Source organism: Ranitomeya variabilis, chromosome 3, assembly GCF_051348905.1.
Source record: "Ranitomeya variabilis isolate aRanVar5 chromosome 3, aRanVar5.hap1, whole genome shotgun sequence".
In the NCBI taxonomy this organism is placed as follows: Eukaryota; Metazoa; Chordata; class Amphibia; order Anura; family Dendrobatidae; genus Ranitomeya; species Ranitomeya variabilis.
The window spans coordinates 154000083-154024660 of NC_135234.1; the positions used below are offsets into that span (position 1 = coordinate 154000083).

General features: G+C 41.9%; 1 protein-coding gene across 2 annotated transcripts in view; it reads left to right on the forward strand.

The window, feature by feature from the left end:
- The window catches only part of WWC3 (WWC family member 3), a 187119-nt gene that overhangs the window by 145513 nt on the left and 17028 nt on the right, over positions 1-24578 (forward strand). For both annotated transcript variants that reach the window (XR_013223763.1, XM_077294744.1), the window contains exons 11-18: positions 570-1132; positions 10601-10718; positions 10829-10903; positions 11069-11155; positions 13036-13228; positions 13953-14117; positions 18268-18419; positions 21934-22096. Coding sequence is in view for 1 of the 2 variants with exons in the window: in XM_077294744.1 (XP_077150859.1) it covers positions 570-1132; positions 10601-10718; positions 10829-10903; positions 11069-11155; positions 13036-13228; positions 13953-14117; positions 18268-18419; positions 21934-22096 (1516 nt within the window). In the remaining variant the exon portion in view is untranslated. The remainder of the gene's footprint in view (positions 1-569; positions 1133-10600; positions 10719-10828; positions 10904-11068; positions 11156-13035; positions 13229-13952; positions 14118-18267; positions 18420-21933; positions 22097-24578) is intronic.

The following is a 24578-nucleotide window of genomic DNA, read 5'->3' on the forward strand; positions in this document are numbered from 1 at the left end:
GCCGATTACAAGTACTGTACAGATATATTCTGATCATGGTACCTATGCATGCTAGCAGCGTTATTTTATTTTATTTTTTTAGAGAAGCAGTTTAATATGCATATTCTAGAACTACTTCTCAAAAGCAGCCAATGATGCCACAACCGAGGCTATGACGGATCCTAAAGTAGCATTTGTTACCCATAGACTAATGTCGTACTAATATGCGATCCATTAGTTGGATCATTGCAACATTTCATGAGATATCCAATATATGATTGTAGTTATTGCCTATGAATGACTGATGCATCTGTAGGGCATCCGCTTAATGCATCATCGCTTAAACCAAATTGTAATATGAATGAGGCCCTACCTCCAGTATTTGTTTCTTTTGCAATACTCTAGTGAGTTAGTTTTGTGCATTTGTTTGTCTGACTGTAGGCTTGTAATTTTTTTGGACACATCTGTAAATGTAATCTGAATGCTCCTTGGATTTGTCTTGTTGTCTAGATTTCTACCTGCTTTAACTCTGCCCAACATTCTGTATATTGTACTTTATGGGTATTTTTATTGTATGTTTGACGTTACAGCCTGTCCGCCAGCAACCTTACCATGTCTTCTGGCAGCAGTCGTGGTTCTTTGGCCTCAAGTCGAGGATCTCTAGCATCAAGTCGAGGTTCGCTGAGCTCCATAAGCTTTACCGATATTTACGGCCTTCCACATTATGAGAAGCCTGAATCTCACTCTGAGTTTTCTCAGCATATGCGCTTTGATATGATTCCATTAGATGCTGTCTGCAGAGACAGTCCATACTCTGAAACAGCCGGACTCTGCAATCTCAACAAACACAAGATGTCAATGGATACCCCTCAGTCATTAGCCTCCCTGTCATCACGTTCATCATTGTCTTCGTTGTCACCTCCGAGCTCCCCTTTGGACACTCCCTTTCTCTCTGCATCTCGAGACTCCCCACTGGCTCAAATGTCAGAGGGTTTGGAGGAAATAATGGGGGCTTTGGAAATCATAAGAGGGCATGGTCCCTCCCTAGCAGATGAAGAGACTCAGGGGACTTCTTCCCACTTGCTAGGTTGTCATTCAGAAAGAGGTCTCAAAGAAGGGGGAGCACAGTTTTCAAGTCTACAAATGAGGACAGGTACGTGTTTTTGCCATGTAACAATGTTTATTGATGTCACTGACTACAATTATCAATCGGATGTGCTGTCGTAAGATCCATCTTGCCCATACAAAATGATACGGTCATAACCGTTATTTCTCCTATTATAACGCGTGATCTCAGGTTACTCTGGACAATATTTCCTTCTAATACATTCCCTTCTTGTTCTTCTCACACTCCCACACCGGCAGTGCTTTGTAATAGGTGACATTTTGTGCTGTGATGCCTGCAAATGGAAGATTTTTACAGACCACATTCTCTTATATATACTGTATATTTGTAAACTATTTAAAGGGTTTGTACATTTTGTCGTTTTGAAACAATTGTGTTGAGAACATGATTTTGTGGCGCTTACTAATATAGAAATATTACTGGCATAAAATGGCTACTGATGGATGGAGGAGCATGTAACCAGACCTGTCCATCACCCTCCTCCAATTGTGACACGCTGCACATGGGAAGGTTGTTGTTCAATTGGAGGAAGTGGATGGGCACATCTGGTCACATGCTCATCCATCAGCAGCCATTTTGTGGAAAATTGGCGAGAGCATGAAATCTTTACAAAAAACAAACAAACAAAAAAACATTAAAATTTGTGCTGCCAGCTGTGCAACCTGTGAGGAATACTGCCCTAAGAAGAATGGGAGGAGAACCTGAAAAAGTGGAAACCTCTTTTTTTTTTTTTGCAGGCTCTGTGTTGGTTTGCAGTTTCTTACTGCATTTACTGCAGCAATCAATGCAATAATGCGGACATTTATAATGTTAGTAGTTATACTTCTTCATGTAGGCTGCACTTTAGTTGTGGCTAAAAAAAAATGAACCACCTTAAGACTGGATTCACAAACAGAACTGATGTTTTTTTTAATGTAGGTGTTGCTTTAAGATCTATAATTAAATATAAGTCAAGTTTGTGGCATATTTTAAGTTCAGTATTTTTTTTTAAATCAAGCAATGCTCTGAGGGTGGCTTTTTTCTGCCATTTTACTCACAGATTCCTTTACAAGTGACTTTTTTGTAGAAATGTGTAAAAACCATTGGAAGCAAGCCTCATCCTGTGATCCCGCGTAATTTGAGCTAGTTACTTAAATTAATATTCACCTTTTATCTCCACAATTTATTTAGTTATTTACGGCAATTTTCTGTTGAAGAAAAAGGCACATACTTTGGTGCACCCCTATTTTGTGCAAAATTTGGAGCTGTTTCTAGATTTTATGCAGCGCTGACGAATTTTCTAAAAAGTGCTTGGACTTAACAGGAGGGGCCGGGCTATCTGACAGATTTACAATACATTTTACGCCATAAATTATAGCAGAAGTTATTCCCAGCTCATTTCTGCAATATAATTTTGTTAGGAGGTCACAAACAGCTCAACATGAGCCACATTTTTAATTAATTTGGCTTATGAAATGCCAGTCGTAGTCAATTCCTTTCCATGTCATTTTTAGGATTTTGGAATCCTGCTTTGATTAATCTTATAATTTTTCTTCCTGCACACTTGTACTCCCACTTTAACACTGTGCCAGATGAAAAAGAAAAGTGTGATGGTACTGCCCCGGTGCCCTGCACAGTACCAAAGCCTCCCTTTTGTTCCATGTAACAATATGTGAAGAGATAAAATGTATTACACTAGTGATGTCTCCCTTTGTGAACCCCTAACATTAGAAATGCCTCCTTCTGTGACCCCAAGCAATTTTAATACATATACAGTTATGGCCGAACATGTTGGCACTCTTGAAAGGCTACGTCCCTATGGTCAGTAATCGGCAGCACTTTGGACGCAGGTGATTCCGCATGTGTTCATTGAACCGTGTGGATTCACCGCACCCAATACATTGTACAGGTGATGTTTATCATCTCCGCAAGACGAATAGACATGCTGCGGTCTGAAAAGACGCGCAGCATGTTTGTTTCCGCAGAGACATCTGTGCACGCATTTCTTGAAACCCCATCCACTATGCTGTAACTTCTGGCCACTGCGGATTGAACACTGTGGAAGTACAGAGTTGGACGTAATAATTGTGGATAAACGGCTTTGTTTCAAGCAACTGATGCTCATACAAACTCACCTGTGGCAAGTAACAGGTGTGGGCAATATGAAAATCACACCTGAAACCAGATAAAAAGGGGAACAGTTGACTCAATTATTTCATTGCGTGTCTGTGTGTGCCACACTAATCATGGAGAACTCAAAGAGGAGAAGAGAACTGTCCACCAATTGGCCCCATATAACAATAATGCTCCTCAATTCCCCCTATGCAGTAATGATCTCACCCAATTGGCATCCTACAGTAATTATGTCCTCCATTTGCTACGATAGACTAATAATGAACAAAACAATTTCAAACCATAATGACAAAGGATCGAATAGAGAAGAGATCCATTGTATAAAATACCGTAATGTTATTTAATCATACTTAAAATCATATTAAAATATTTAGAAATAAGAAGAGAATTTTTAATAAGCAGAGATGCCAAGAACAGGGACACAAAAAAGAGGTGATAAAGGCATGGTAAGGTCAGGATAATATAATATATTTCAGTAATGCTGTGACTTTATATGCTCCTGTATCCTTTTTGCCAAACAGGATATAAATGTACAAAGCAGCCCCCTGGGTAGGGCGAGGTAAAATATTCAGTATACCAAACTTTCAATGGTCAGGAGAAGCTTGTACATACTCTCATGGCATAGGAAATGGGTAATAGAGATGGTGCAGAGTTTCAGAGTAATAACTTGCTGCAGTGTGCAACTAGAAAGCAAATTTTGGCGCAACAGTACATAAGGCGATGATGTAATACCGTATTTTTTGGACTATAAGACGCAGCGGACCATAAGACGCACCTAAAATTTGGGGTAAAAATTGCAGAAAAAAATATTTTTTTTAATAAGATGGGGGTCCGTCTTATTGTCTGAATTTAAGGTATCTTACCTGAGGGCTGGCGATGGCAGAGCAGGGGCACAGGAGGCATGGTGTCGGCAGAGGTGCGGTGATGCTGAGGCGCGGCGGTCGGTACGGCGGGCACCTGAGCAGGGTCCCTTCCTGCTTAGGTGGGGGACGCCACGGCCTGGTGTCCATGGGGGGGTTGCGGCAGTGCTGTGGCGGCGGCAGAGGTGCGGTCACCTCCTCAGGTGAGGGCCCGGTATCCAAGTTGAGCAGCAGAGCCGGGTTAATCACCGGTTTCTCGGTGGTGGCGGGCATCTTTCTGAGGCAGCGCGTGCTTAGATTGAGTGCTCTGCTTCCCGGGGCTTCAGGAAAATGGGCGCGGGAGGCCGCGCGTGCTCAGATGGAGATCGCGGCGGCCATTTTCCTGAAGCCGAGATCTCAAACTGCGAACTCTGCTTCAGGAAAATGGCCGCCACGATCTCAATCTGAGCACGTGCGGCCTCCCGTGTCCATTTTCCTGAAACCCCGGGAAGCAGAGAACTCAATCTGCGCACGCGCGGCCTCAAGAAGATGGCCGCCGCCACCGAGAAACCGGTGATTAACCCGACTCTGCTGCTCACCTTGGATACCAGGCCGCAGCATCACCTCACCTGTGGAAGGGACCCTGCTCACGTCATACCGCTCACCGCGCCTCATCATCCCTGCACCATCTTCCACCGCCACACCACTGCCGGTAAGCCTGCATTCGAACTATAAGACGCACACCCCATTTTCCTCACAATTTTTTTGGGAAAAAGTGAGTCTTATAATCTGAAAAATACGGTGGTTATTTTTCCCAATGATTACATAGGTCTACGAAAAAAAATATTTTTTGTAATCGTCGCAGGTGACTTTGTACTTTTCTGTATCATCTTTTTGTCCTGATTTAAAAAATTTATATAGTTTTTCTGTAGCACGTATAGTTTCCATGGAGCAGCATCATTATTATAACGTATAGGAAATATACAGGCAACATTAAGAAAACTGTAAGCTACCTATCAGAAAAAAATGCTTCACCTTACAAAACAGTTTTAATTAAACCAAAATAATTTCACATGCAAAATAGAAACCAAAATATGAGCAGAAATTTAAAGGGCTTGACATTAGACTGTCGTTGATACGATTTTTCAGGGTTGTCCCTATATAACATCCAACTGTAATCTGCCATCATTGAGTCATTCCAAAAACCCTGGTAGCGGTGTTCCATTACTTTAATGTCCTGGTGAAACCGCTCGCCTTGTTCATTGCTTACATCCCCAAGATTTTGAGGGAAGAAATCTAAATGTGAATGCAAAAAAGTGCATTTTCAGAGACATGCGACATCCAGGACACTGGTATGCATTTAGCAGTTCCTCAACACCTTCAACATATTCTGGAGATTTTTTTTCCTAAGATGTTTTCACAGATCCACTTGAAGCTTTTCCAAGATCTCAATTCCTTATCATTTAGAGTTTCTTCAAGCACATCATCTCTCAAAAGCTCTCTGATCTGAGGACCAACAAATGACACCCCCCAAATCAAAGATGAGCTAAGCCCACAAGCATCAGGGGCTTATCTACAGCATTTTGTAATGCTGTAGATAAGCCCCCGATGTATCCTGAAAGATGAGAAAAAGAGGTTAGATTATACTCACCCAGGGGCGGTCCGCTGCGGTCCGGGGCATCCCATCTTCATCAGATGACGTCCTCATCTTGCCTTCACGCTGCGGCTCCGGCGCAGGCGTACTGTCTGCCCTGTTGAGGGCAAAGTACTGCAGTGTGCAGGTGCTGGGCCTCTCTGACCTTTCCCGGTGCCTGCGCACTGCAGTACTTTGCTCTGCCCTCAACAGGGCAGACAAAGTACGCCTGCGTCGGAGCCGCAGCGTGAATGCAAGAAGAGGACGTCATCGTGAGAAGATGGGAGGCCCCGGACCGCAGCGGGACCGTCCCTGGGTGAGTATAATGTAACCTCTTTTTCTCATCTTTCAGGATACATCGGGGGCTTATCTACAGCATGCTGTAGATGAGCCCCTGATGCCGGTGGGGATAGCTCATCTTCGATTTTGGGGGTGACAGGTTCCCTTTCAGTTTTGCTGGAGAATTTCTGTGAAATGTACTGAAACCCTTGTGAATTTGTCTTTGCCATGGCTTTCACAAACTTTTTAATCAATCCCAACTTTATATGTAGTGGAGTGAGAAATATTTTTGCTGGAGCAACTAAAGGAATATGCTGAACATTGTCTCTAACTGGAGCATAGATGTTTCTGTGTCCACAATTGTGATGAACATAATGCTCTACTGTATTTCTACTGTCCCATAAATGCAAGAAGCAACAATATTTTGTGAAACCTCCTTGCATTCTCATTAGCTGACCAATCACTTTCAAATCTCTACAGATTTTCAATTGATAATGCTTATATTGTATAGCATCCAAAATAACTGACAGATTTTCATAACTTTCCTTTAGATGACATGAGTGAGCAATAGGGATTGATGGTTTCATATTTTCATTGTGAAGCAACGCTGCTTTCAAACTTCTTTGGGATGAGTCAATAAACAATCACCAATCTGCAACAAAATACTCTTAATTCAGTTCTTTGAGATGCCATTCACATTGTTGCAGTACACCATTGGTCCATAACTATGAAAAATTGTGTTAAAGTGTTACTTCTGTTTCTGTAATAACACACTTTGACATCATCATGAAGAAGATTCTTCTGTTTCAACCTAAGTGCAAGAAGTTCAGCTTTATCTTTTGACAATGAAAGGTCTTTGATGAGATCGTTTAATTCATGTTGAGTAAAGTGTCTGCTCGGCTGCTCCATCAGGTACATACTCATCTTGACTTGAGGTCTCCTCTTCACCAGTAGCTTCAGCTCCATTGTCTTCATATTTTACTTCCTTTTCATCGAATCCAAACAATGGTGGTACAGGAACTGGCAAGGTACCATCATGTGGAACTAGCCTAATCGCAGATTCAAGTTCAGGGTAATTAATCTCATGTTTGTTCTTTGTAGAAAAGCCCTTCAGTTTGACAAAACAAAAGTAGCAGTCATCACTGATTTTTGGGTTCTCTCCAAATCATGGAACAGAAAATGGCATAGCCACTTACCTCATATTCAACCAGTCACGAAGACCATTTTAACAACTTGAGCATATCACGAGGGGCGCAGCTTTTGTCTTGATCACCAAGTGGACACTTAAAGTACATCTGGTACATCTTTAATATCATGAGTGATTGAACGTACTTGGCTTTTTGGTGTAAAAGAACCACACACATAGCAGAATCTGTTCAGATTATTTATACACTGTCGGGGCATTTAAATCAGATCAAACAGTAGAGTAAGTTCACTTCAATGGTGGTGACAAACTAAAAAAAAATGCGATGAGCCAACCGACTATATGTAGATATTTCCCCAGAGATGACAGAGGCAGCTTGTATTTAGAACTGATTTTACTGGAGTTAATCTGGTAGATACCTATATACAGTTGTGATGTAAATGGGTCAGCCTATTCCTTACAGATAAACATTTGCAGACATGCAGTTTCTCACTGTGATATTGGCTGCTTTCAGGTTCTCTCTCTGTGGAGACTCTCACTCAGTTACACCTCAGTGGCTGAGCTGTTTTCTTCCCTCTGAGGTGACTTGCCCTCCCAGAAATGCAGTGAAAATCCTCTCACAATGGTGGCTGTCCGCTGCCTTCCCTTCTATCTCTCTGTAGCAGGGCTCAGATCCCTGTAGAGGTCTGTCTCCTGTCAGAGTCTCACATACCAGTCCTTGCTGCCATCACCATCCTTTTCTGACTGACTCAAATCTTACCGCCTCATAAGTTAGCTCCTCCCCATAACATGTGACTTTCCAAGAAGCAGTCATTGGATGACTGCACTGTCAATACTCCTTCCCATAAAACTCACTAAAACCTTTACTGATGTTGTCCCTGTAAGAAAATTCACAATTAAGTAAGACAAGCAAAGGAATGGGAATACATAGGAAAAACCACATACATTGAAAATGCAGAAATAATGTAATAACAAAAATACTTCTATCTCAGAAACTTTGTGATAGAGCAAAACTAAGCATATTTTTGGAATCAGCACATCAAACTCCATAAAACAGACATATTACCTTTGCTGCTGATTTTTTTGTGTTGACCAGTGTTATTATTCTTTATCCAGCACTATCTCTGCTTGCATAGGGGTAATGTTACTTACAGGTGTCCCCTTAACTTTATAGTATGTTTGGATAACAACGTTCTTTTGTACTTTTAAAAATGAAAAAATAAAATTTTAAAATGATGTGTGTACAGTGGATATAAAAAGTCTAAACACCCATCATAAAATGTTAGGTTTTGTTATATTAAAAATTCATACCAAAAATAGTTATTTCAGTACTTTTTTCCACCTAAAATGTCACCCATAAGTTGTACAATTGAATTGCAAAAAACAAACTTCTTCACCATGCTACACTATGGGCATGGTGTGTGTTTTTTTTTTTTTGTTTGTTTTTTGGTGATGCGCATTGTTGACTTTGTGCCAAACATACCTTTTGGAATTTTGGTTCAACCTTGCTCTAATCAGACCACAAAACGTTTTCCCAAATGCATTTGGCGGACTTTATGTAGGTTTTGAAAATCTTAGCAGAGGTTGGATTTTGGATGTACAGTAAGTAAGTCTTCCATTATGTCACCCTACCCCAAAGGACAGACATATGAAGAATACGGGAGATTGTTGTCTTATACAGTACACAACCAGTAATTGCTACAACTTCATGTAACTCCTTTAATGTTGCTGTAGGCATCTTTGTAGCCTCGTGGACCAATTTTCTCATGTTTTCTCATCCATTTTTCTCACTGTTGTGCCAAATTAAAGCCACTTCTTGATGACCATCTTCACAGTGTTCCATGGCATATCTAATGCCTTGGAATTTTTTTTGTACTTTTTTTCCCTTGACTGATAACTTTCAACATTAAGATCCCTTTGCTGTGTTGTAAGTTTTTTTCTGGGCCAAGGCATTTGCTGTAAAATGCACATAAGAAAATCCTGCTTGTACAGCTAAACTTTATATGACATTAATCATAATCACTGTAAATGATGGCAGCTGTGTGCTGACTGGTATTTAAAGAGGTTACTGTTTCTGGGATTTAGGTTTTTTCTTCCTATTGGGCTAAGAATTTACAGGAAAGTAGATGGTAACCACCTGCCTGTTCAGCCCTATGGAGCTCTCTCCCAGCTCAGGTGTTGACTCTCCTGCCTATTTTGATCTCACGTTAAGGGCTCATACTCATTTGTGCGAGAAACGGACTATTGCAATCCGATAAAAAATCGGATTGCACTCTGACCAATGTTATTCAATGGGTTACATCTCATCTGCGATTTTTTTCTCAGCTGAAATCGGACTGAGAAAAAAATCGCAGCATGCTGCGTATCTCGCACGAGACTCGCCAATGCAAGTCAATGGGTGCGAGAAAAAAATCGCATGGCATACGGACCATCCGTTTTCCGTCCGTTTTTTATGGATACCTTACCATTCTGTGGCATAGAACACTGTAAATGGTCCTGTAAATGATTGTAGAAAAATAGTTGCAGAGAAAAAACACGCATGTCATACAGACGCTATGTGAGAAAAAGCACATTGTATTCGCATGACACTCGCATGGCACTCGTCCGTTTTTTTCAGTCCAGATTAATAATTTTTAAAAACTAATTAAAGGGATTTTCCACTACTCAGGAAACCCCTTCTCAAACCCTAGATGTACCTCTTGTAAAATAACTCCCTTACTCATCTGTGTTAACAGTACTGTTCCAGTGGTGGGCAACCCCTATGAATGCAATAGAAGTTAAGGATGCCGATACCATGAAGACATCTACTGCCCTTATGCCTTTTTAGAGCTTATGAATTTCATAGAGGAAATTCCCCTTCTCTGTACATTACACAGATAGGCATTCATGTGAAATTCTTCCATTTACTGCTACATTTTCCCTGCAGGAGGAATGTTGAGCGCAAATATCTCCAAAATCAGCTGTTTGTGAGAAGGACTGAACTCCCAGGAGACTGTATTTCCAAAGAGCATATATGTATAGTACATTATATTGGGATTTTCCCACAAATAACATTTATCAGTATCCCATGGATGTCAGTGGTGGGAACCCGCCATGATGCATGACCCTGTGCTATTTCTGGTGATTTTCTGCCATCTAGTGATTAAATTGAAAACTACACCATATTTTTAGACCTTGTAAAAAACAAACTTGAAGTTGATTTTTATGTCACTAACAGAATAGACTTTATTTCAAATCCCCTTATTTTCTTGGAATAATTAATAAACCAGTAATTTTAGCTCTTTAGTTGAGCCCCATTGGGTCAATTTAACATTACACTATAAAAGTTGATACATGAGAGTATACGGGCTACCTAACTAACCCACAGAAAGTGAGCACAGCAGAAAGGTTCATTCACACATATACAATGAGCTTTGTTTTTTTAATGGAAGTTTCACATTGGCTGACGAATTATTTAACCAATAAAACGTGTGTTGTGTCATTTACAGCCATTGCAATCCCTGAAGACTGTGGAATAAGTGTGGAGAAAGCCAAAGGGGTCTCTGCTGGACTATCAGATGACTCTCTTGCAAGTGACAGCGGTGTTTTTGAAGCTTTATGTAAAAGGTTTTATATCTTATTTGAATTTTATGTAGTTAATATACACATTTGTGCCCCCCCAAAAATAATTACTAAATCCTAATTTGGTGCAACCTTTATCTGTGGTCTCCATACAGGAATGACAATGTTCAGGATTCCGGATGTAAGGAGTCAGAGAAACGAGAAGAGCCTCAAGTGCAAGTTGGAGTTGTGTGAGTGAAAGTTTTCCATCAGTGTATAGATTTTCTGTGTCTTATCACTATTATTTTACTTATGAGGCCACCTTACTACATCTGCCTCTTATACTATGAGGATATATGAGTTTTTTACCTTTTGGCTGTAATAAGCAGCACCACTTACCTTCTATTTTGTTGTAGGTATGATTGTGGAAGGGAATGTCTTTTCGTACATATTTTAAAGCTTAAACATTTTAATGGACTTTCTGTCAAACAAGGGTGTAAAATGTAAGTATAATTAAAGAGTATGTATTTTTTATTTATTTCTCATTTTTTGAAAACGTATTACCTTATATACTCAAGTATAAGCCGAGATTTTCAGCCCATTTTTTTAGGCTAAAAGTGCTCTTCTCGGCTTATACTCGAGTCATTGTCCCAGGGGGTCTGAGGGGGAACGGCGGCTGTCACATCATACTCACCTGCTCCTGGCGCGGTCTGTTCACTTCCCTGCTTCTCCGATGTGATGGTCTCTGGCATCGGCAGCTTGTTCCTGTGTTCAGCGGTCACGTGGTACCGCTCATTAAAGTAATGAATATGGATGCGACTCCACTCCCATAGGCATATTCATTACTTTTGTGAGCGGTACCATGTGACCGCTGAACACAGGAACAAGCTGCCGGCGCCAGAGACCATCGCATCGGAGAAGCAGGGACCACACCGGGAGGGTGAGTATTATGGGGGAGAGTGAGCCTGCCATGCGATATTCACGTGTCCCCGTTCCACCGCCGCGCTGTGTCTTCCGCATCCTCTGGCTGTGACGTTCAGGTCAGAGGGCGCGATGATGTGGTTGGTGCGCGCCCTCTGCCTGAACATTCACCGCAGAGACCCGTAAGACACAGCGGCGCGCAGCGGTGGAACGATGACAGGTGAATATCGCAAGTGTCGGGGGCCTAAGCCAGCAGCGACACCGGCACCTGGCCCCCATAGCGCGCTGGTGTCCCTGTCTGCTCAGGACCCCGGCTCCTCTCCCCCAGTGACGAGAGGTGAGTATGTCAGTTTTTTTAAGCAGCAGTGTTATATGGGGCATAATATTCTATGGAGCATCTTATGGGGCCATCATTAACCTTTATGGAGCATTATATGGGGCATAATATTCTATGGAGCATCTTATTGGGCCATGATTAATCTTTTATGTAGCATCTTATGGGGCCCATCATGAACTTTATGGAGCATTTTATGGGGCGTATTTTGTATGGAGCATCTTATGGGGCCCATCACGAAGTGTATGGAGCATTATATGGGGCTCCTGATTCAATATGGATATTCAAAAACATTTAACCTACTGATGTCTCAATCAATTTTACTTTTATTGGTATCTATTTGAATTTTTGAAATGTACCAGTAGTTGATGCATTTCCCACCCTAGGCTTATACTCGAGTCAATACGTTTTTCCAGTTTTTTGTGGCAAAATTAGGGGTCTCGGCTTATACTCGGTCAGCTTATACTCGAGTATATACGGTAACTTCTGATCTATCAGTTATACTTGTAAATTTGCTGTGATAGGGGCAGGGGAGGCAAGATTTTACAACCCATGCCTCTTTCTTAAGTCCCGGTTATTATCAGATGACTGTGCATGTGCACAATATAGTCAATGGGTTTTTGCTTCTCCAACTGAGATCAGCATGATGTGGTGCCAGAGATCCTAATTCTATGAATGTGTCACATTCTTTACTGGTTGGTGTAGTTTGATTAAAATCAGTGTTTTATCTGCAGTTCTTTGAATGCTGAGCCCTGTATAACCCCACCCATTACTCTGATTGGCAGCTTTCTGTGCATAGGCAATAAGCTGCCAATCAGGGGTGGGGGCAGGTTTGGAGGAATACTACCTGTCAGCAGGTTTACTAGTCCTATAGTCATAATCTCTTTCTGATAAAACAATGATGTTATCAAAACTACAGCAAGCAGCCCAGTAAGTCACACTTCACTGGAATCAGGGTCTCTTCCCCTACATCATGCTACTCCCAGATTAGGTGGCAAAGACTTGGTGACAAATTCCTCTTAATATGGCCACTTTACTGCATTTTTAATTAACCTTCAGCTCCAGTATAAACTTACGATATTTAGGATCTGCTTTTGCTAACAACGGTGCATTTTTTTTTTATTGCAGACATATTCGAGTTTATCTGCCGTCTCTTGATTCCATCACACCAAGCTCTTACTGCTCCAAAGCTTTGGATTTCCAAATGCCTCTGACATTTAATGAAATGTTTCATATTCCTATGCAACTCAGTGTGTTAAAGTTGAGCTCCTTACAGCTCTACATATGTTCTGTGTGCCCTGAACAACAGGAGGAGCTGCTGGTGGGTATAATGCTGGGGAGATGCGTGCCTGAGACATCGCCGTCAGAGGAATGATCCTTTCATGGTCGATCTTCAAGCTGAGATCTCAGTGACCTGAGCTTTATTGGCCCTGTTGTCCCTTTTCTGTATATCGCTAACATGGTCTACAGTGCTGTATGGGTCCTCATCCCGGTGTAGAAGGACTCAGTGTGAACAAATATAAGAGCTATGGAGCTATTGTTCGGCATTGTATATTCATTTGCATGATCCCTTTTAAGCAAAGGGATCATTTATAAAGCAGCATTTTATACCAGTCATAAAAGGGGCTGCAGTGAAATGTGGACAATTTGTCGGACTCATTATATTTGACACAACGCTGGCAGCCTGTGCGCCTAAACTGAAATTTACACCAGCCGTCAGCTAGCGTAGATGTCTGCTATAATCTATTTCTGGTGCAAATTGTTATAAATTAATGAGGCCCACTTACTTCCACCCAATTTTTGGAAAAGTTACAAATGTGGCATAAAAACAAAAAAAAAGTCACTATGTGCATAACACATGTGAATAATTTTTTTTTTTTTTTTCCCTTCAGACCTTATTGGGATATATTGAGGCAAAAAAAAACATTTCTGGCCATTGGTCAGACCCCACCAATTTGGAAATATCTTGTATGTAATAAGTTCTTGTTAGCAGAATAAACCTTTAAGAGTCTAACCATTCTAACTATACTTTTGTGTTTTTACAGGGAATTGCCCAAATCAGTTTGGCTGGGTATGAAGGAACTAAAGAGCTGCAAATATATTGGTATCCTGTCCAGATTTACAGCAGTGCTGTGCCGCAGAGGGTTAATGACGGCGCTCGCATTGGAGACTGCACCCAGATGTCTGAAATCACTATTCCACTAAAAACAGTGAGTACCCTGACAGTGATGTAGGCACGGGTTGATGTAGCCAGGGGACATAGTCAACACTTCATCACTGGTCACTGGGCTTGGAGAGGGCAGCAGACCAGTGACCTAGTACAGAATTCTATAGTAAAGCCTGTCAGTAAGTAGTTCAGTTTTCTACCAAGAGCACATGTGTGTAGGAGTTGTAAAAAGCTGTTTAAGTCATTTGTCATTGACTTCTCTCATTCAGGATTGGCACCGGATTAGCACTTCACTGAGACATTACTTCTGTATTTTACAGCTCAGTGTGTTGGCACCCAACTACACAGTACTAATTATAAAATTGGCACCATTTTGCTAAAAACCATTATGACACAAAAAAGGCCATGAGCACACTTCTTGCTCACACCTGATACTTTATTAGGAAACAGTGCTGACCTAAACAACAACAGGAGAGCACAATGTAAATCTTGAAATTCAAGATGTTTGATCCCTTTATTTCTAGTTATGGCTTTTTTCCCTCTCCATATTGATAACACATGCAAGTTTGGCTAAACCAAATGTGTGGGTGTATTGGGTTGCTGAGAGGAAAAGCTGTCAATCGACTTTAAACAACTTCATCTTGCAGCAACAATTATCACTCAGAAACAAGTCTGTGTTTCATTTCTGCCACATGACTAGCTGATATAACATTGTATCTCCAGTACTAGTTCAGAAAGACATGAATGATAGCAGTGTAAGCAGACTCTTCTTACTTCAGCATCCCTGTATCTCCTGTATTAGAGGAGAAAGACAGGTGGGACATCAGTGTGAGCATACTCTACTTCCCTCAGCACTCCTGGTATCTCCAGTATTAGATCAGTAAGACAGGGTGGAAAGCAATGTGAGCAGCTTCTTCTTACCTCAGCATCCCTGGTATCTCAGAAAGACAGAGTAGGCAGTAATGTGATCAGCATCTTCTTACCTCAGCACTCCTGGTATCTCCAGTATTAGATCAGAAAGACAGGGTGGACAGCAGTGTGAGCAGCATCTTCTTACCTCAGCACCCATGTATCTCCAGTATTAGATCAGAAAGGCAGGGTGCAGTGTGAGAAGCCTCTTCTTGCCTCAGCATGCCTGGTATCTCCAGTATTAGATCAGAAAGATCGGGTGGACAGGAGTGTGAGCAGCCTCTTCTTACCTCAGCACCACTGGTATCTCCAGTATTAAATCAGAAAGGCAGGGTGCAGTGTGGGAAGCCTCTATTTGCCTCAGCATCCCTGGTATCTCCAGTATTAGATTAGAAAGACAGGGTGGACAGCAGTGTGAGCTGCCTCTTTTTACTTCTGCACCCCTGGTATCTACAGTATTAGATCAGAAAGACAGGGTGGACAGCAATGTGAGCTGCCTCTTTTTACCTCAGCACCCCTTGTATCTAGTATTAGATCAGAAAGACAGGGTGGATAGCAATGTGAGCCGCCTCTTTTTACCTCAGCTCTCCTGATAGTGATAGGTAGATAAGATAGACAGCAGTGTGATAAACCTCTTCTTACCTCATCTCCGCTGGTATCGCCAGTATTAAATAAGAAAGACTGGGTACAGTGTGAGAAGCCTCTTCTTACCTCATCTCTACTCGTATCTCCAGTATAAGATCAGATAGTCAGGATAGACAGCAGTGTAAGCAGCCTCTTCTTGTCTTAGCACCCCTGGTATCTCCAGTATTAGATCAGATAGACAGCAGTATGTGCAGCCTCTTCTTGTCTTAGCACCCCTGGTATCTCCAGTATTAGATCAGATAGACAGGATAGACAGCAGTATGTGCAGCCTCTTCTTACCTCAGCACCCCTGGTATCTCCAGTATTAGATCAGATAGACAGGATAGACAGCAGTATGTGCAGCCTCTTCTTACCTCAGCACCACTGGTATCTCCAGTATTAGATCAGAAAGACAGGGTGGACAGCAATGTGAGCTGCCTCTTTTTACCTCAGCACCCCTTGTATCTAGTATTAGATCAGAAAGACAGGGTGGATAGCAATGTGAGCTGCCTCTTTTTACCTCAGCTCTCCTGATAGTGATAGGTAGATAAGATAGACAGCAGTGTGATAAACCTCTTCTTACCTCATCTCCGCTGGTATCGCCAGTATTAAATAAGAAAGACTGGGTACAGTGTGAGAAGCCTCTTCTTACCTCATCTCTACTCGTATCTCCAGTATAAGATCAGATAGTCAGGATAGACAGCAGTGTAAGCAGCCTCTTCTTGTCTTAGCACCCCTGGTATCTCCAGTATTAGATCAGATAGACAGCAGTATGTGCAGCCTCTTCTTGTCTTAGCACCCCTGGTATCTCCAGTATTAGATCAGATAGACAGGATAGACAGCAGTATGTGCAGCCTCTTCTTACCTCAGCACCCCTGGTATCTCCAGTATTAGATCAGATAGACAGGATAGACAGCAGTATGTGCAGCCTCTTCTTACCTCAGCACCACTGGTATCTCCAGTATTAGATCAGAAAGACAGGGTGGACAGCAATGTGAGCTGCCTCTTTTTACCTCAGCACCCCTTGTATCTAGTATTAGATCAGAAAGACAGGGTGGATAGCAATGTGAGCCGCCTCTTTTTACCTCAGCTCTCCTGATAGTGATAGGTAGATAAGATAGACAGCAGTGTGATAAACCTCTTCTTACCTCATCTCCGCTGGTATCGCCAGTATTAAATAAGAAAGACTGGGTACAGTGTGAGAAGCCTCTTCTTACCTCATCTCTACTCGTATCTCCAGTATAAGATCAGATAGTCAGGATAGACAGCAGTGTAAGCAGCCTCTTCTTGTCTTAGCACCCCTGGTATCTCCAGTATTAGATCAGATAGACAGCAGTATGTGCAGCCTCTTCTTGTCTTAGCACCCCTGGTATCTCCAGTATTAGATCAGATAGACAGGATAGACAGCAGTATGTGCAGCCTCTTCTTACCTCAGCACCACTGGTATCTCCAGTATTAGATCAGATAGACAGGATAGACAGCAGTATGTGCAGCATCTTCTTACCTCAGCACCCCTGGTATCTCCAGTATTAGATCAGATAGACAGGATAGACAGCAGTATGTGCAGCCTCTTCTTGTCTTAGCACCCCTGGTATCTCTAGTATTAGATCAGATAGACAGGATAGACAGCAGTATGTGCAGCCTCTTCTTACCTCAGCACCACTGGTATCTCCAGTATTAGATCAGATAGACAGGATAGACAGCAGTGTGAGCAGCCTCTTCTTGTCTTAGCACCCCTGGTATCTCCAGTATTAGACCAGATAGACAGGATAGACAGCAGTATGTGCAGCCTCTTCTTACCTCAGCACCACTGGTATCTCCAGTATTAGATCAGATAGACAGGATAGACAGCAGTATGTGCAGCCTCTTCTTGTCTTAGCACCCCTGGTATCTCCAGTATTAGATCAGATAGACAGGATAGACAGCAGTATGTGCAGCCCCTTCTTACCTCAGCACCCCTGGTATCTCCAGTATTAGATCAGATAGACAGGATAGACAGCAGTATGTGCAGCCTCTTCTTACCTCAGCACCCCTGGTATCTCCAGTAATAGATCAGATAGACAGGATAGACAGCAGTATGTGCAGCCTCTTCTTACCTCAGCACCCCTGGTATCTCCAGTATTACATCAGATAGACAGCAGTGTGAGCATCCTCTTCTTACCTCAGCACCCCTGGTATCTCCAGTATTACATCAGATAGACAGCAGTGTGAGCATCCTCTTCTTACCTCAGCACCCCTGGTATCTCCAGTATTAGATCAGATAGACAGGATAGACAGCAGTATGTGCAGCCTCTTCTTACCTCAGCACCCCTGGTATCTCCAGTATTACATCAGATAGACAGCAGTGTGAGCATCCTCTTCTCACCTTGGCTCCTCTGATATCTCCAGTATTAGATCAGAATATCCAGTGGGAGCAGATCTTCCTACATATGAAGGCGGCTTCTTTTCTATTAGCATTCTTGGACAGGTTTCTGTCAATGTAACACAACAGCAAGCAGCCCAGCGAGAGATACATCGCTGGAATCACAGTCTCTGCCACTACGTTATGCTGATCTCATTTAGGATAGCAAAAACCTTGTGACAGATTCCCTTTAACTTTTCCTGGTTTTTTTTGTTATATTTTCTTGGATGTCTGAGTGATTTTTGATCCCCTCCCTTAGGATGCTGTGTCAGTTCTGTTGGCTCGGACAACAGCTCAATTAGAAGCAGTGGAGCGTGAACTGGAAGAGGAGCGAGTGAAGCTGGAATATACCGAGGAAGAGATCCTAGAGATGGAGCAGAAAGAGGACCAAGTGGAGGCAACCTCAGAGAGGTTCGTCTGAACAATTATTGCTGCTATGAAACAACAGACATTTGCACATTTTGGTTTCTAACTGATTCTAGCTTTTTTACTGCTGAGGCAAAAATAGGAAAGGCACTCGCTCTTCCATAAAGAAAAAAAATAATAAGTAATTAATAATAATTTTATTTATATAGCGCCAACATATTCCGCAGCGCTTTACATATTAATTAGTAATTAGTAAGAAATGCAAGGAAAAACAATCGAATATGTCCTACTCTCTGTTAATTTGAACATCCATACTGTACTTTCTCCTATTAATTTGGACCTGTTAATCATTTTTACTATTCCATTGCCAGCATTTTCTGGCACTATAAATATCAAATGTAGTTCTAGGAAACTTGTCTCTAGATTTTTGCAGTGTTACCCAAACACATATTAGACTGCGGAATTTCAGATGTTCAACATATCGCTGAGAGCTCCGTTATAGCGTTGGTACATGGACAAAATTGTTGGTACTTTCTGTTAAATAATAAAAACCCACAATAGTCACTAAAACAACTTGAAACTGACAAAAGTAATTTTCAGTTTAAATTTACTGATTGTCAACTAATAATCACCCATTGATTTTGAATTATGGCTCTACAGAAACAATTTTATATGCCTTGTATGTATAGACAATTAAGTTTGCATACAGTGCACATAGTATGTACATTACCCCTAGAGGAGAGGCATCCAGCGCATGCGCAGTGAAGTGCACTGACCTGTTTTATCCACATTCCCTGGATGCCCACTCACTTTCCTTGGAAAAATTATTGATGGCATGCACTCTATGCAAACCTCATTTTAAGCATAATGCTATAATGGAGCGCTGTGACAGCAGGACCCTAAATCCCAGCAGTATAGAGGCATGCTGATGGTTAAGGGTCCAAAAAATATTAGAGTAACCTTTACCTCCCCTAAGGCTAGATCTGTATAAGCAGCAGGTGATCAAGGTCCAAAAATGAAGTGCAGTAGATGTGGGAAGATGTACAGGTCTGAGCAGTCCGGACTAATTCAGCATTTTCATATTTGTTGAAACAGGAGCCACTAAATTGTGTCTGCCTCAAGTACAGGACTGTAAGATAAGTGGATGTGATCACATTGTAGATTACCATGTGGTAGTAACCAGAGGCAGCTCTACTGGCGCAAATCATTGATTTGGTGACTGTGAGCCCGGAGTTCGGTGGTCTCTGCCTGGTTCTGTGTGTGGATGAGAAACATCATCCTACACTGACCAGAGAGCAGAGCTCGTAGTCAGTAATTCACGGCTAAATTGGACTAACAGGCATGCCTCTGGTCATTGCCACATCGTAATCTACACAGCTAAATCCGTCTCTTAGCATTCTATAGTCCGTCACTGGTGGGGGCAGGTCACGAATTCTCAGCACGGCCAGCAGCTTAGCTTATAAGGTGTGGAGGAAACTGGGGCCTGCTTCTCCTGGATGGAGCATGAGGGGCACAGAACCACCACAGCTCTTGCCCAGCATTAGTGAGTGATGGAAAGGTGGCAGCTTCCTCAGAAAGCTGCTGCCTGAGATGCTCATAGTTTAAAGTTAACAACTACTGACATTTTGGAATTACAAAAAATACAATGTCCACATACCGGGACACCACGGAGTACCTCCCAAAAGCATTAATTGATCCTACATAGACAAAGGAGTACTTACTCACACTTGACCATGATACATAAAGACTGAGGCTATGTGTAGATCTATAGTAAGAAAATATTTATTAATACAAACACCTCATATAAAGCATATAAGTACTAAGTACATGTCACAACAACATTGAAAAAAGCACAACGTGAGGCATAGAGAGGGAAAAGAGCCAGGCCACACAGGTGCCACTGACCCCATAGTAATAAGACGGGGTACTAGCGAAATGCTTAGCACATATAAAGTTGATACACAACCCCTATAGGGCATATAAGGAAGGTTCCTATACTGGCCTATTCAAAGTCAATCTATAAAATCATCCGGCCATTCTGCTTACTAATAGGGGAATAAAGTGCCGCTAATAGTGCAAAAGCTAGTGCTTACCCGTAAGTGAAAAAACAGGGGACAGGGCACAAACTGTGCACGCCAAACAGAAGCCCCGACGCACGTTTCGCGTGATATTGCTTCCTCGGGGGGCTGCCTCAGGGAAGATATGGCTCTGTTATAGAGTACACCAGAACCTACCCTACATCCTTTGTTTTTTTCTTTTTATTAGTTGACTTCGATGTGAATACATTTTCTCCTTGACAGGGTTGTCTAAAAATGATTATTAAATGCTGCTTTCCCCAGAAATAGCGCCACATCTGTCCATGGGATATAGCTGGTGTCGCAGCTCCACTCTGCAGAAGCAATTAAGACTGAACTAAAATGCTATTCACAGCCTGTGGACATGCTTATCACTGTTTTTATATTAAAACAGCCATGTCTTTCTAATCATGGACAACCCCTCTAAATGTTTTACTATTGAGCCAACACAGATGAGTATGTGGCAAAAACAGACAATCCCTCCTTGTGTTGCGGCTGTCGAACTGCTGCGAGACATGCAGACACGGCAACTCGTACGTATTATTTGAGCCTGCTGAAGATACTCTATTAGCACACGAGCATGCTCTGATGGCACCTTATCTGAGCATGCTCGCTCATAACTATTCACTGTATTTCTCAGTTTGTCACATTTGCATGATATTGATTTTAGGCACGCAGTGCATCACTGTGCCATGAAGAAGCTGAGACTCATCTATACATTGCAGAGCTTTTCCACATGTAAATTAGTGTGTGTTATAGATTTTGAAATCTGCAGATTGTTAATTTTTTGGTGGATTTCATGAAAAGGATGACATCCACAACTTAGTCTGTATGTAACACATGTAAATGCTGTGGAAAATCTGCACCAAATCTGTTACATGTGTTGGTATCTATTGATTCATGATCAGAGATAGTTTTTGTATAAATTTATAACCTAGATTTATGAATGAGCAATAGTGATCATTGCTTATAGTTTACACATTAGTTTTTACTCCTTTTAAATAACTTAAAGTACCTCTCTAGGTTGTTATTTTCACCAATTGAGTGATCTCAAAAATGTATGTTCCATGTGTGTAGTAAAATACTGGTCGTTGCCTTCTGCTTCCGGCACTACTCCAGTCCCTCTCTTCCATATTCTCACCGCTGGTATGACTGGCCGGACGTCACTGCTAACGGTCACTATCTCTCTTAACGTAAGTCTATGAGAGCCATGCTCCTTGTCTCATAGACTTACCTTAAGAAGTGACTTCTGATGCCCCCAGACAACGCTGGAGCAATCCGGTTAGTCACATCTCCGGTCACAGGGTGCAAAAGAGAACCATAGTGGTGCAGGGATTAGCAGAAGCGACCAGTAAGTAATTTACTACTCGTAATATGTTCCCTATCTGGTGGTAAAATAAAGATATACTCTGGAGTGGTTCATTAAATTCTTAATAATTTAAGTGAAAATTAACTGTCTTTATTGTCTGTATGTATTGGACCAGGAGCTGGCAAGCCGACTCTGTTGACAGTGGATGTCACAGTAACAGTACACCATTGAGTCCTCATTATTCTGGGACTATCTGTGGTGATGCCATACATGGACCCATGTGTACAGGGCAGGTAACCCTGTATGATTCAGTGAAGAACGACAGCGAGCCTTTGAAGGTAAAATTCATATTTTTGTAAAACAAATATATGACACTAATAATTTACAGGAATACATTTATTTACTCCATCTGGGTATAAACAATAGACAGATCTGTCCGATACTCTCCCCAAGTCCGACAACCTCTCCGCTGCTGCTCCAGTCATTGCTTACTGGCTCCAGCTGTTATATCACAACTACAGCATACATCACCTCTGCGCCAATCACTGGGCTCAGCGGCTTGTGTTTCCAAAATCCGAGCCACTGAGCTCCATCATTGGCTGCAGCAGTGATGTGCACTGTAGTTGTGACATCACCGATGCGTCTCCTGTCTTTGTCTACTCTCTGCAGCGATAATTTCACGACTACAACGCACATCACTGCTGCAGCCAATCATTGAGCTCAGCGGTTCTGACGCTGTAGTGAACATTAACCACTGAGCTCAGTGATTGACTGCAGTGTCGATGCATGCTGTAGTATTAACACAACCACTAAAGAGGCAGTCCTGAACCCTGGGAGGGTTAGTGACACCTTTTTATTATTTTACCCCAGTGCAGACCGATGGATTAAGGAAAGTTATTCCCAGAAAACCCTTTTAAGATGGCGATATATATAGAACGACAGTCGCGATTTCAGCGAAGCTCAATGTAACACACTCTGCTTACTGTATAGTGTTGGAGAGAAAGGGGGAAAAATAATTGACGTCTCTGAGTCTATCTGGGTTGAGCATGTATCAATTGTAGTCTATGTGGGTTCATTGGTTGTATAAATTATTCTTTTGAAAGCTGAAACCCTCCAAAATGTGGTTTAGGTTAAGAAAATAAATTTGCATCAATGCAGAAATATTGATCAGTTAATGGACACAGAATGGTCAGATTTTGGCAAGGCAAAAGTTTTGTCGCCCACAGAAAGTTAACAAATAAGTAAATAAGTAACAAATAATTAACTTAAAATACAAATATATGTTGCATAACATTGGTGAATTAAGTTGTGGTGCTATTAGAGTCATATTTAATATTTTGTGTGACTTCCATGAGCTTGAAGGACTGTATCCATGCGGTTCAACAATGATTCATACAATTTATTAATGAAGTAATCAGGAATAGCAAAGAATGCAGTCTTACATGCCTCCGAGAGTTCATAGATACCTAGATACTTTGGTTTTGTCTTCCAAGCTTCCTCTTTTATCCTACCCCAAACATGCTCAATGATGTTCATGTCTGGTTACTTGGATGGCCAGTCCTTGAGCACCTAGATCTTTTTTGCCGGAGGAACTTTGTTGTAGAGATAGATGTATGAGATCTGTTATGATCTGGTGGCCTAAGAGCAGCATGAGACGTACTCTGGAGAAGGTGGTACCTGTACTGACCACAGACCCTGAACTTAACACCGCAACCAGAAGTAGCCGTGGAATGTACCTAGCGCTCCCTAGACATCTCGACACAGCCAGAGGACTAATTACCCCTAGAGATAGAAAAGGGAAAACTATCTTGCTTCAGAGAAAATCCCCAAAGGATAGACAGCCCCCACAAATATTGACTGTGAGAGGAGAGGGAAAAAACATACACAGACTGAAATAAGAATTTAGCAAAGGAGGCCACTTCTAGCTAAATAGAAAGGATAGGACAGAGTACTATGCGGTCAGTATTAAAACACTAGAAAATATCCACCACAGAAAATACAAAATCTCCACAGCTAACTAAAGATATGGAGGGTATATCTGCATCTCCAGAGATACCAGCTTGGCTAAACAAATCCTTATACAGACCAAGCTGGACAAGACAAAAACATGGAAAAGAACTGAACAATAAGGCCACAGCATGTGGACAGCAAAAATCAAGGCCAGAACTTATCTTTGTTGAAATGAACAGCAAAGCAGAAGAGACCAGGCAGGGATGTGAATCCTCCAGGAACAATGGACAACTGGCACTGACTAAAGGGTGAAGCAAGACTAAATAGCCCAGTCAAAATTGCAAAAAGTGAACACACCTGATAAATGCTGCGATTCAGAGACAGCAGCGCTACCACTTACAACCACCGGAGGGAGCCCAAGAGCAGAATTCACAACAGAGATCGCACACCATCCTGCTGCAGAATTTGACCCCTCTTATGATTTGGAATATAAGAGGTAGCTAATACTTCTTGATATTTTAGGCTATTGATATTGCCTTCCACCTTGCAAATGTTTCGCACACCCCCATACTGAATGTAACCCCAGACCATGATCTTTCCACCACCAAGTTTAACTGTTTTCTTGGTGTATTTTGGATCCATAGGGGCTCCAGTACGTCTCCTGCAGTATTTGCGGCGGCTGTGGTGTAATTCAACTGAAGATTCATCAGAGAAATCCACCTTCTGCCACTTTTCCAGCGTCCATCTATTTAGCAGGCTGTGGGACTTTGCAAATGCCACACGGTTTTTTATTTGCCTTTTGTTTAGGGCTGGCTTCTGGGCACTGATTCGACCATGGAGGCCATTTCGAGACAGAATCCTACAAACTGT